This window comes from Zonotrichia albicollis, chromosome 9 (assembly GCF_047830755.1).
Source record: "Zonotrichia albicollis isolate bZonAlb1 chromosome 9, bZonAlb1.hap1, whole genome shotgun sequence".
Lineage (NCBI taxonomy): Eukaryota > Metazoa > Chordata > Aves > Passeriformes > Passerellidae > Zonotrichia > Zonotrichia albicollis.
In genome coordinates this window covers 19103597-19113443 of record NC_133827.1, presented here as the reverse complement: position 1 = coordinate 19113443, position 9847 = coordinate 19103597, and the positions used below count along the sequence as shown (strand labels likewise).

General features: G+C 50.6%; 1 protein-coding gene across 1 annotated transcript in view; it reads left to right on the top strand.

Moving 5' to 3' along the window:
- Nucleotides 1-379: 379 nt before the first annotated feature.
- The window catches only part of LOC106629595 (pinopsin), a 30253-nt gene continuing 20785 nt past the window's right edge, over nucleotides 380-9847 (top strand). Inside the window, exons 1-2 of the mRNA XM_074546785.1 lie at nucleotides 380-851; nucleotides 2878-3206. Coding sequence (XP_074402886.1) covers nucleotides 518-851; nucleotides 2878-3206 — 663 coding nt within the window. The 5' untranslated portion in view covers nucleotides 380-517. The remainder of the gene's footprint in view (nucleotides 852-2877; nucleotides 3207-9847) is intronic.

The following is a 9847-nucleotide window of genomic DNA, read 5'->3' as shown; positions in this document are numbered from 1 at the left end:
TGTTATAACCTAAAACTGTATTTAACACACTACTTAAGAGAATTACTACAGCATTACTTTCTAACACAACACATATAATATTCATTTCAATATTTGTGAAAAGCCAATCATAAAATACATGCATTTTTCACACTTAACTAGCCTTCTGATGAAATCCTTTCTTCTATTCTTTTAGTATATATATATTAATGTAATATATATAATAAACTAATAAATCAAGCCTTCTGAAACATGGAGTCAGATCCTCCTCTCTTCTCTCACCCTCAGACCCTTGTGAACCCTGTCACAGGTTGGCAGCTCAAGCTTTTCCTTTGCAGTGCTCTAGGACAGCCTGGGTCAGCTCTTTACTCTGAGAGCGCTGCGTGCCGAGCTGAGGCTCGCACATGGTCTGAAGCACATCCCGCTCGGTTCTGGACGGATTTAGCGCTCCGCTGGCTGCACAGCGAGCTCCGAGCCCGTGGGTGTGCGGGGCGCTGCGGGGGCAGCGGGGCCAGTCCGGGCACGGAGCGGCGAGGGGATGCGGGAGGCCGGAGCCGGCTGCGGGGATGGCCGGGCCCAGGCCGAGCCCTGCCTGGGCCCCGGGGGGAGGCTGGCGGCCGCCGTGTGCCTGGGCGCCGTGGGCAGCCTGGGCTTCTGCAGCAACCTGCTGGTGCTGCTGCTCTTCTGGCGCTTCCCGGCGCTGCGCTCCCCCATCAACCTGCTGCTGCTCAACATGGCCCTCAGCGACCTGCTGGGCTGCGCGCTGGGCACCCCGCTCGGGCTGGCCGCGGGCAGCAGCGACAGCAACAACAGCAACAGCACCGCTGCCGGGGCCGCCTGCGCCTGGCACGGCTTCGCCACCGCCCTCTGCGGTGAGTGCCACCGGGCTGCGGGGCTGCAACGCCGCGAGGGACGGGAGAGCTCCGGGGAAGGGATGGGACAGCCCCGGCAGGGACGGGAGGGACAGGACGGGACGGCAGCTCCGGGAGGGGATGGGACAGCCCCGGCAGCTCCGGGGAGAGAATGGGGTAGCCTGGGTAGCTCCGGGGAAGGGATGGCATGGCATGGCATGGCATGGCATGGCATGGCATGGCATGGGACGGGACGGGACGGGACGGGACAGCGCCAGCAGCTCCGGGGAGGGGACGGGGTGGGATAGCCCCGGGGAGGGATGGGAGGGACGGGATGGGACGGCAGCTCCGGGAGGGAATGGGACAGCTCCAGGGAGGGGACAGGGCAGCCCCGGCAGCTCCGGGGGAGGATGGAATAGCCTCGCATTTCTGGGGAGGAGATGCGATAGCCTCGGCAGCTTCGAGGAAAGAATGGGACAACCTCGGCAGCTTCAGGGAGAGAATGGAATAGCCCCGGCGCTCTGGGGAGCTGATGGGACAGCCTGGGCAGCTCCAGGGATAGAATGGAATAGCCTCGCATTTCTGGGGAGGAGATGCGATAGCTTCGGCAGCTCTAGGGAGAGAATGGGACAACCCCAGCAGCTTCGGGGGACCAGGGAAGGACAGAGCCAGCCCGCAGCGGGTGCAGGCGCGGTGGGTTCGATGGGTTCATGTCCGGGGCCGCGATGGAGCTCGGGCTATGCCTGGGGAGGGGACACCGGGCACGCCAGGAGCACAGGGCTCGGGGAAACATTCCCAGCTTTGGTTGTTTCGCTGGGAAAAGCCCAGGCAGCGTTAGGTGTGAGTCCTCATTGAGGCTCCACAGCGGCTGAGGAAGAGCTCTACAAACTTTAAAGGATGAAAGCGGGGATAGAATCAGCCTCGTTTAGATCAGAAAAGACCTCTAAGCTCTGCCGACGCTGGCACACATAGATGGGGCTCTCCCCCAGCCAGCATTCCCATGGAGAGAGGATTTACCAGCAGAGCATCGCTCTGCTGTCTGAACAGACCTGAACCACCCTAGGAACACAGCTTAGCCTGGCATCCAGCCTTCCCACAGCCACTTAGGAGACACTGACACTGCTTATGCACTCTAAAGGGATACTTGCAGCAGCTGTTTGCTGCCATCTTTTTCCCTCATGAAGTTACACAGGGTAAAAAGCCAAATTTGTGCATGTAAGAGCTTTACTTGGCAAGGAAAGTTTAGCAGGAGTGTGTCAGCATCCAGCAACATCCCCTTGGTACCTGCCAGTACCGATCCACGGTGCAGCCCGGGAGGTGTGCATGGAGGGAAACTGCAAACTCTTATATCAGCTTTAGAAATGACCTCCCCTCCAGCATTTCTGCATGCTAAAGAAGCCGTTGATTTGCTGCTGGTGGTTTTATTGCCCCCTTGGTGACTGCTGGCAGTACCCCAACTGCAGGGACCCATCACTGTCTCTGCAAAGGCTCAGGAGCTGCCTGCCCCCCTGAGAGGGGCTCTTGCTGGCACAGGGGGCTTCAGGACATGGCTTTAACCTACAGCTCTGCATTATGCACAGCATCAAATCCTCATGGGGCTGCACTTCCCCAAGAAGGGCTCAGAAGGCTGCACTTGACAGCTGGCCGAGGAGCAACAGATCAGCTCCACAATTTGGGCAAATCTAGGTATTAACCTCGAATTTTACAGGCGCAGCAAGAACCAGATCTGATGGAGAAGGCAGGGTTTTACTGCAGCTCACACACACACACAGAGGTATCCATTCAGACAGGTGTGGTTAATTACTGATGAGCATTTATAACTGACTGCTTTGGCTGGATGTGTTTGAACGACCCCAGCTCCTGTGAGTGGGCCCAGGCTCTCAGCACCTCTCACCCTCAGGGGACACCTCAGTCTCACTCCTTGCCCACCTTGTTTCCAAAGTCAGTGCCTTCAGGCTCATCCAAAGCTTGAAATATTGTTTTGGGAGGCAGAGCAAAGCCTTCACTCATTGATTTTTTGCTGATACCAGGCTCTGGTTTGGCACAGGCATCATCTCCCTCATCTCCCTGGCCGTGCTCTCGTACGAGCGTTGCTGCACCATGACCAGGACAGCAGAGCCTGACACCACCAACTACAGGAAAGCCTGGGCAGCCATCATCCTGTCCTGGACATACTCCCTGCTCTGGACTGTGCCCCCACTGCTTGGCTGGAGCAGCTATGGGCCAGAAGGAGCAGGGATAACCTGCTCTGTGAACTGGCATTCCAGGGACGCCAACAACGCCTCCTACATCATCTGTCTTTTCATCTTCTGCCTCGTGATCCCGTTTGCCATCATTGTCTATTCCTATGGGAAGCTGCTCTGTGCTGTCAGACGGGTAAGTTGATTCCTCAGCTGCCTTTTGAGTGTCACCCCAAGCCCATGATGCCCATTTTCCACCTCTGGAACTCCTCTGCTGCCAGATGTGCTGCCAGCCATGGAAATGCCTCTCCTGGGGCTGTCCTGGGGACAGGCTCCAGCCTGCCAGGGCTTTGGAAGTCATACTCAGGTGTTAGCAGCACCAAGTGTGGCATGGCAAATGTGCTGCCCCTGGGCTGGAAGAGGAGCCTCCTGTGAGCTTGGTAAAGTCTTTGGATTCATTTTCATCTCTGATTTTAGCTGTGGCTCAGAGTGCTGCAGGCACGCAGAGTGCTCTGTCAGTGGTGGTGCTGATGCCTTGGAGGGGCTGCCTAGAACAGAGGCTGGACAAGAATCAGAGAATAAAGTGGGTATTTATTAAAGGCCTTCAACAGCCACACCTTGGGTAGTCACAGCCTCCCAGAGGCTACACCCAAGCTGGACAATGGGCACCAGTTTTTCAGACAATTATAAGTTCGTTCCATTTACATACCAGGGGTTAATCCCTGAATTACAGCTTCACTAATGAAGTCATTTACCCCCACTTTGCTCCCCCAATTCACTTTTGTTTGTACTTTTGGGTCCTGAGGCTGTGGGGTGTCCTTGATTTCCAGGCTCAGAGGGATTGTTTTGTCTGACCAAAATGTGAAGACAGTAATTCACACTCTGTATGGAGTTTGGAGTTGTGCACTAATGCAGTACAGGATCTGAAAAATCTAAAAACTAAAATCTTAAGGCATCAAAGGTTCCTATGACAGCATCACAGATGATAGAAATTTGCCAGAGCACTCTAGATACTTCAAATTGCTCCTAATTAAAACTAGGAAAGATCTACCCACCTTGATGAGATTGGTGCTACGATGCTGCAGGAATGCTGTGGAGAGAGATGAGCATCAGCAGCAGCTCCAGCAGCTGCATGGTCAGTGCAGAGTGTGGGAGCAGGGATCTCTGAAGTTCAATGCTTCTCTTCGGAGAGCAGGAAAGTGAAACCTGCAAAAAGGCTGCTAAGAAAAGTCACACATGACCAAGCTGCTGGTGGGATCAGGCAAAGCAGGAGGATGGAACTTAACAAATCTGAACTGTAAGGCAGAGCCATGGCATGAGGCAGATAACCCTGGGCACAAAGCAAAGCCAGTCCATAAATGACCATTGTTGAGTCTTAACTTCTTTCTGCCAGAATCAGGATTAAATGCATGAGATGGAATTTCTTGTTGGGACTCAGATGTCTATTAGTTCTTATCTATGGTACAGTCTCACAAACCCTGAGTTCTAAAGCACCTCACTCAACTAAGAATGGAGCCCCACCTTTCTCTCTAAAAGGCCTTTTAAGCATAAACTCTCCAATTAAGAAATGACACCTAAATTATTTTTACTTTTAACCCAATAACCAACCACCTGTGCCCACAATGGGAACTTTTTTATCCAATTACACAAAACCACCCAAACCCATGGAGAAGGTGAAGAAGCAGGATCACCCTTGGTCCTAAATCCTAGTGTTCCCTAAAACCAAGGAGTACCCTTGGCCCTAAAACCTAGTGTTCCCTAAAACCTCCATCTTGCTTTATAGATATTACTAAATTCTAAACCCTTAAACTCTAAGTTTTCCACACTGTGATATTACACACTTCTATTCAAACTCCACACCCACAATCCCAGCTCTGCCATTCCATTTTGGAAGTTTTCTCCACAGGCTCAGGTCAATGCAGTGTTCTCCTGGGGGTCAGAGCCTGGCAGCACAGAAAGTCTGAAATTCTCAGTAACCAGGGTTCCAACAGCTTTTTGCCAAGATAAGGAATAGCAGCTCTAAATTTTGCTACCTCAGTGGAACATTTGGTACCAAACACCATCAGGGCAGCACTGTGAGGCAGCTGGAAGTGCCAGTGCAGAGATTTTCCCTCCTATGTGAAGAAATCTGCATTTAGCCAGGAGTGTTGGACCGGCCCTGGTTGCTCATGGCATGGAGATGCTGGGAGAGATTGGAGAGCCCCCTTGGGGAGCCAGGACAGGCAAGGACTGTCCCAGCACAAAGGATTATTCACCCCCAAACACCTCCACACTGCACCCTGAGAGCCACCCCAGGCTGGCCCCAGCTCCATCAGTGCTCCCAGAGCTGGCTTGGCCTCACCTCGTGCAGTGAGCAAAGAGGGATTTAGATAAAGATCACTCTGCGAGACACATTTGCAGATGTGAACTTTAATTTAAGCTAATTATTGCTCAGGGACTTTGGGCAGAAGCAAATTAAATTCAGTGGAGATGTTTAAATTAATCCTCAATTAACCCCCAGCCCATGTTTTGTTACAAATCCTTCATTCCCCACAAAAGCCAGCTCAGTCCCCTCTGGTCACCCTGTGCTGGGGGCAGCTGCTGCTCCTGCACCACCATGGAGCACAGGCAAAGGCTGGGTTTCACAGCACTTCAGTGGTTTTCCATCTTTTAAAGCTAAAAATCCTGTTTTAGAGGTGCTGCTTGTTACAAGCAGCTGGGGCTGGAGCAGGTCTTTTCCTCTCCAGAGTTCCTCCAGGGGCAAGAAACAGCAAGCAAACCTGCTTTGCTGTGAAGGTTGTGCTGTCTGATGTGTCAGAGTGACCCCAGAGCTGGGACTGCCCTCTCCAGGGCCAACAGAACATTTATTTATGCTGCAGCAGCACTGCAGGGGGATGGTTTTACACTAAATACCCTTCCCACTGATGCAGCCATCACATGAAATGTTGTATTTGGGCTCAGGAGAGTGGACAGCTGTGGCCATGGGGCCGGGGAGATGCAGCAGCAGAGCCCTGGTGACTGCAGGGAGCAGTGGGAGCTCTGCAGTGAAGGGACCAGAGTGGCTTGGAAAAGGGACAGGGTGGTGGCACGGGCTGTCACCCTCCCTGTCACACGGGTGACAGCTCTAAAGGTCGGGAGCTGTCTTTCCTGTGCTCCCTGGTGTTGCAGGCATATTTTCATTAAAAATCCTTTTCTTAGGATTTTTCTTCCTGAGAAGCTGACAGGCCTCAGGAACAAAATGTAAACAATGGTTATCTGCTGCTGTGGAATGCAACAGGTGCATCTGGGATTGGCCCATCTTAGATGTTTATAATTAATGGCCATCACAGCTCAGTTAGCTTGGACTCTCTGTTCGAGGCACAAACCTTTATTATTCATTCCTTTCTATTCTATTTTTAGCTAGCCTTCTGAGATGAAACTTTTCCTTCTATTCTTTTTACTATAGTTACAATGTAATATATATATATCATAAAATAATAAATCAAGCCTTCTGAAACATGGAGTCAGACACTTATCTCTTCCCTCACCTGAAAACCCCTGTGAACACTGTCACACCCTGGTCCTGCAGAAACCCCCAAACAAGGGAAAATAAAATGAAAATTGTTCATTCTGGATCGAAATGATCCTTTCAGGAAGGGGGATTTTTACAAAGAGGGACAGTCAGAACTGGTTAGTGCTGTGGGTGCACCTGGGCTCCTTTGGGAAGGCAGGAGGGAGGGCAGGGCAGGGGCAGAGCCTCCCTGCTGCCTCCCATGCCCTGTGCCATCCCTGCAATTCCTGACCCAGGCTGCTGCCCAGCATCCCCAGGGCAGCAAGGTGCAGAAGCAGCAAAATCCCTCATGTGTGTGAGAGAGAGAGAAAAAAAAAAAAAAAAAGCTTCACATGGCAGCTTAATATTTAAGGAATTGAACAACAGACATTTGTGCTTTTAGTGGATTTAAATTACAGGCAGCACTGTGTAAGCCTTTAATGGTGCCTTCAGCTCCTGCCATGGATATCTGCTGTAAGTGAGATTATCTGCACCACTTACAGGAGTAAAACTGTGCTGGGAGATCAGGGTGCTTGGTTTCAGCCAGGCATGAAAAATTGTATCCTTTCGCTTGACATTTGTATTTTCATGCTCTGATTTCTGACCTGATCCTCACCACGGGAGATTTGCAGGGAGGCTTAAACTCTGGGAGATCAGTCCAGGCTCCCACTCCTATTGTATTGCTTCAAGGTCGCAGATTCCTTAAATTTGAAGAGAATTTTCACCTCTAAGAGCAGCTCTGCTTTTCCTCCTATGCCTTGTTTGAGGCTGCAGGAAATGGCCAGAGAGAAGGGATTGCTCTGAGCAGTTTAAAATGAACAGCACAGGAGCTGGGAGGATCACAGCACACTGCCAACCATGAATCTGAATTCTGAAAACAACCACTAGAAAATGAGGGCTATCTAGGTTTCCAATCCCATTGAGCTTTAGTTTTAATGTTTTATTTTCTGAGAAGTTTTTGTGCTTTGATGCAGATTTCACAGCTCTGCTGGGCCCAGGCAGAAGCCAGGGGGAGGCTGCACATTTGCTGGGGAAGCAGCGGCACCATGCAGGTGTGCCCTGGCACTCAGCTGGGTCAGGGGGTCCATCTCAGCTTCCCTGGCTTCAGCACAGTGCCCCAGGGATGCCAGGGGGTGTCTGTGCCCCCATGTCCAGGGATGACAGCGAGTGCCTGTAGGATTGATGGGGGTAGCACAGTGGGGACAGATGGAGAGCAGAGATTTCTGCAGCCAGGTCAGGAACTTGGGGTTTATTGCAAAGGGCCTGGGTGCAGGGCCCTGCTGGGATTTGGGGTTTATTGCAAAGGGCCTGGGTGCAGGGCCCTGCTGGGAGCTGCAGCCACAGCTCAGAGCAGGCCCGAGAGAAGAGAGGGGTAGAGAGGATGAGAGGGTAAGAGAGCAAAAGCATAAGAGAGTAAAAGGGGTAAGAGCATAGAAAAGTAAGAACTAAGAGGCAAGAGCTAAGAGAGCGAAGTTCCCGTTACAATACCATAAATCTTCTTCTGTGTTGAATATTCTGATTCTCACTAACCAATCTAGTACAATATAAAAATCATATACCATTTCCACACAGCCTATAAGAATCACTACAGTACCATACTGTGCTACATTTTAAACCCTAAAAACTCCTCTTTGGGCCCCTTCTGCCAAGCTGTAGGGTCTGCTCTGACCCTTGGAGCTGTCTGCAAGCAGAGGGTGTTGTTCCATCAAAAGAGGATTACCTTCAGCCAGCCACACCATTGTTTTCCAGTTGTTCAGTAATGAGGTATCTCAAAGCTTGCTTTCATTTCAATCTCACTTATAATTTCCATATTCTCAACATCTTTTACCAGGCAATCATATTTATAGGGTTTTCCTGTTTCATCTTCCCCAACAGGTGCCTGTGCTTTAGGATGGCCTTGGTTCTGTCAGCAGGGCCTGGAGAGTGTGTTTGTGCTCCAGAGCTGAGTGTGCATCTCCAGAGCAGCTCACAGCACCCATGGCCCAGCAGAGGACCTGTGATCCCCCAGCTCAGGTCACTGCAGGACAATGACAGAGTCCATCAAGGTTTGGAAATGACAGAAGTGAGGCAGAGCCTGGGAGGCTGAGCCAGCTGAGGAGCAGAACAGCAAATCTGCTCCTTGTTCTGGCAGAGCCCTTAGAGGGCAGGGGCAGAGGCTGTGGGGTGACCTGTTCCAGGGCAAACCTACCACAGACATCTTTTATGGAAAATCCTTTCCTTAGGATTTTTCCTCCCAAGAAGCTGAAAGGCCTCAGGAACAAAATGTAAACAATGGTTATCTGCTGCTGTGGAATGCAACAGGTGCATCTGTGATTGGTCTCATGTGGTTGTTTCTAATTAATGGCAAATCACAGCCAGCTGGCTCAGATTCTCTGTCCCAGACACAAGCCTTTGTTATTCATTCTTTCTTTTTCTATTCTTAGCTAGCCTTCTGATGAAATCCTTTCTTCTATTCTTTTAGTATAGTTTTAATATAATATATATAATAAAATAATAAATCAAGCCTTCTGAAACATGGAGTCAGATCCTCGTCTCTTCCCTCATCCTGGGACCCCTGTGAACACAGTCACACAAACTCTGTGGGACAGGCAGCTGGCAGTGCAGGGAAGCTGAATTCCTCCTCACCCAAAGCCTCCTGGCTGCTTGGAGAAGCTTGGTAGTGTCTGTAACTTCTGCAAGCCTCCCAGCGCCCCCAGTGCACATGGACCCCCAAAGACAGCTCCTGTTATCAAATCTCTTATGCTAACCAGGTCCAAAGTCCATCATCTGTCTTGTGAATATCTCAATATCTGTTTGTGCAAAGCACCTGGTCAGAATCAGCATCCCAGATTCAGCTGGGAGCAGCCAGCTCACTGCAAGCAGCACACAGGCACAATCCATGAATCCTGCAGCAGGCAACCATCCTGCTCCCAGCTCTTGGAACAGCAAGCGCAACATTAAAAATGCTTGCTGGAAACAGATAAATCATTTTGTGAGCTCAGGGGTTAGACAGTCACTAGTCAGAGTCATTGACAAGTCCTCTCACATGACTTGTCACAATGCAAATCCAATCAATCCCAGCCTTTGTGTCACTGTGTTACACTGTGCGATGGGATTTGTCACCGACATCTTTTGTGAAAAATCTTTTTTTTAAAGATTTTTCCTCTTGAGAAGCTGAGAGGCTTCAAGAACAAAATGTAAACAAGGGTTATCTGCTGCTGTAGAATGGAACAGGTAGATCTTTGATTAGCCCATGTTAGTTGTTTCTAATTATTGGCTAATCAAAGTGAGCTGGCTCAGACAGAGTCCAAGCCACAAGCTTTTGTTATCATTCTTTCTTTTTCTGTTCT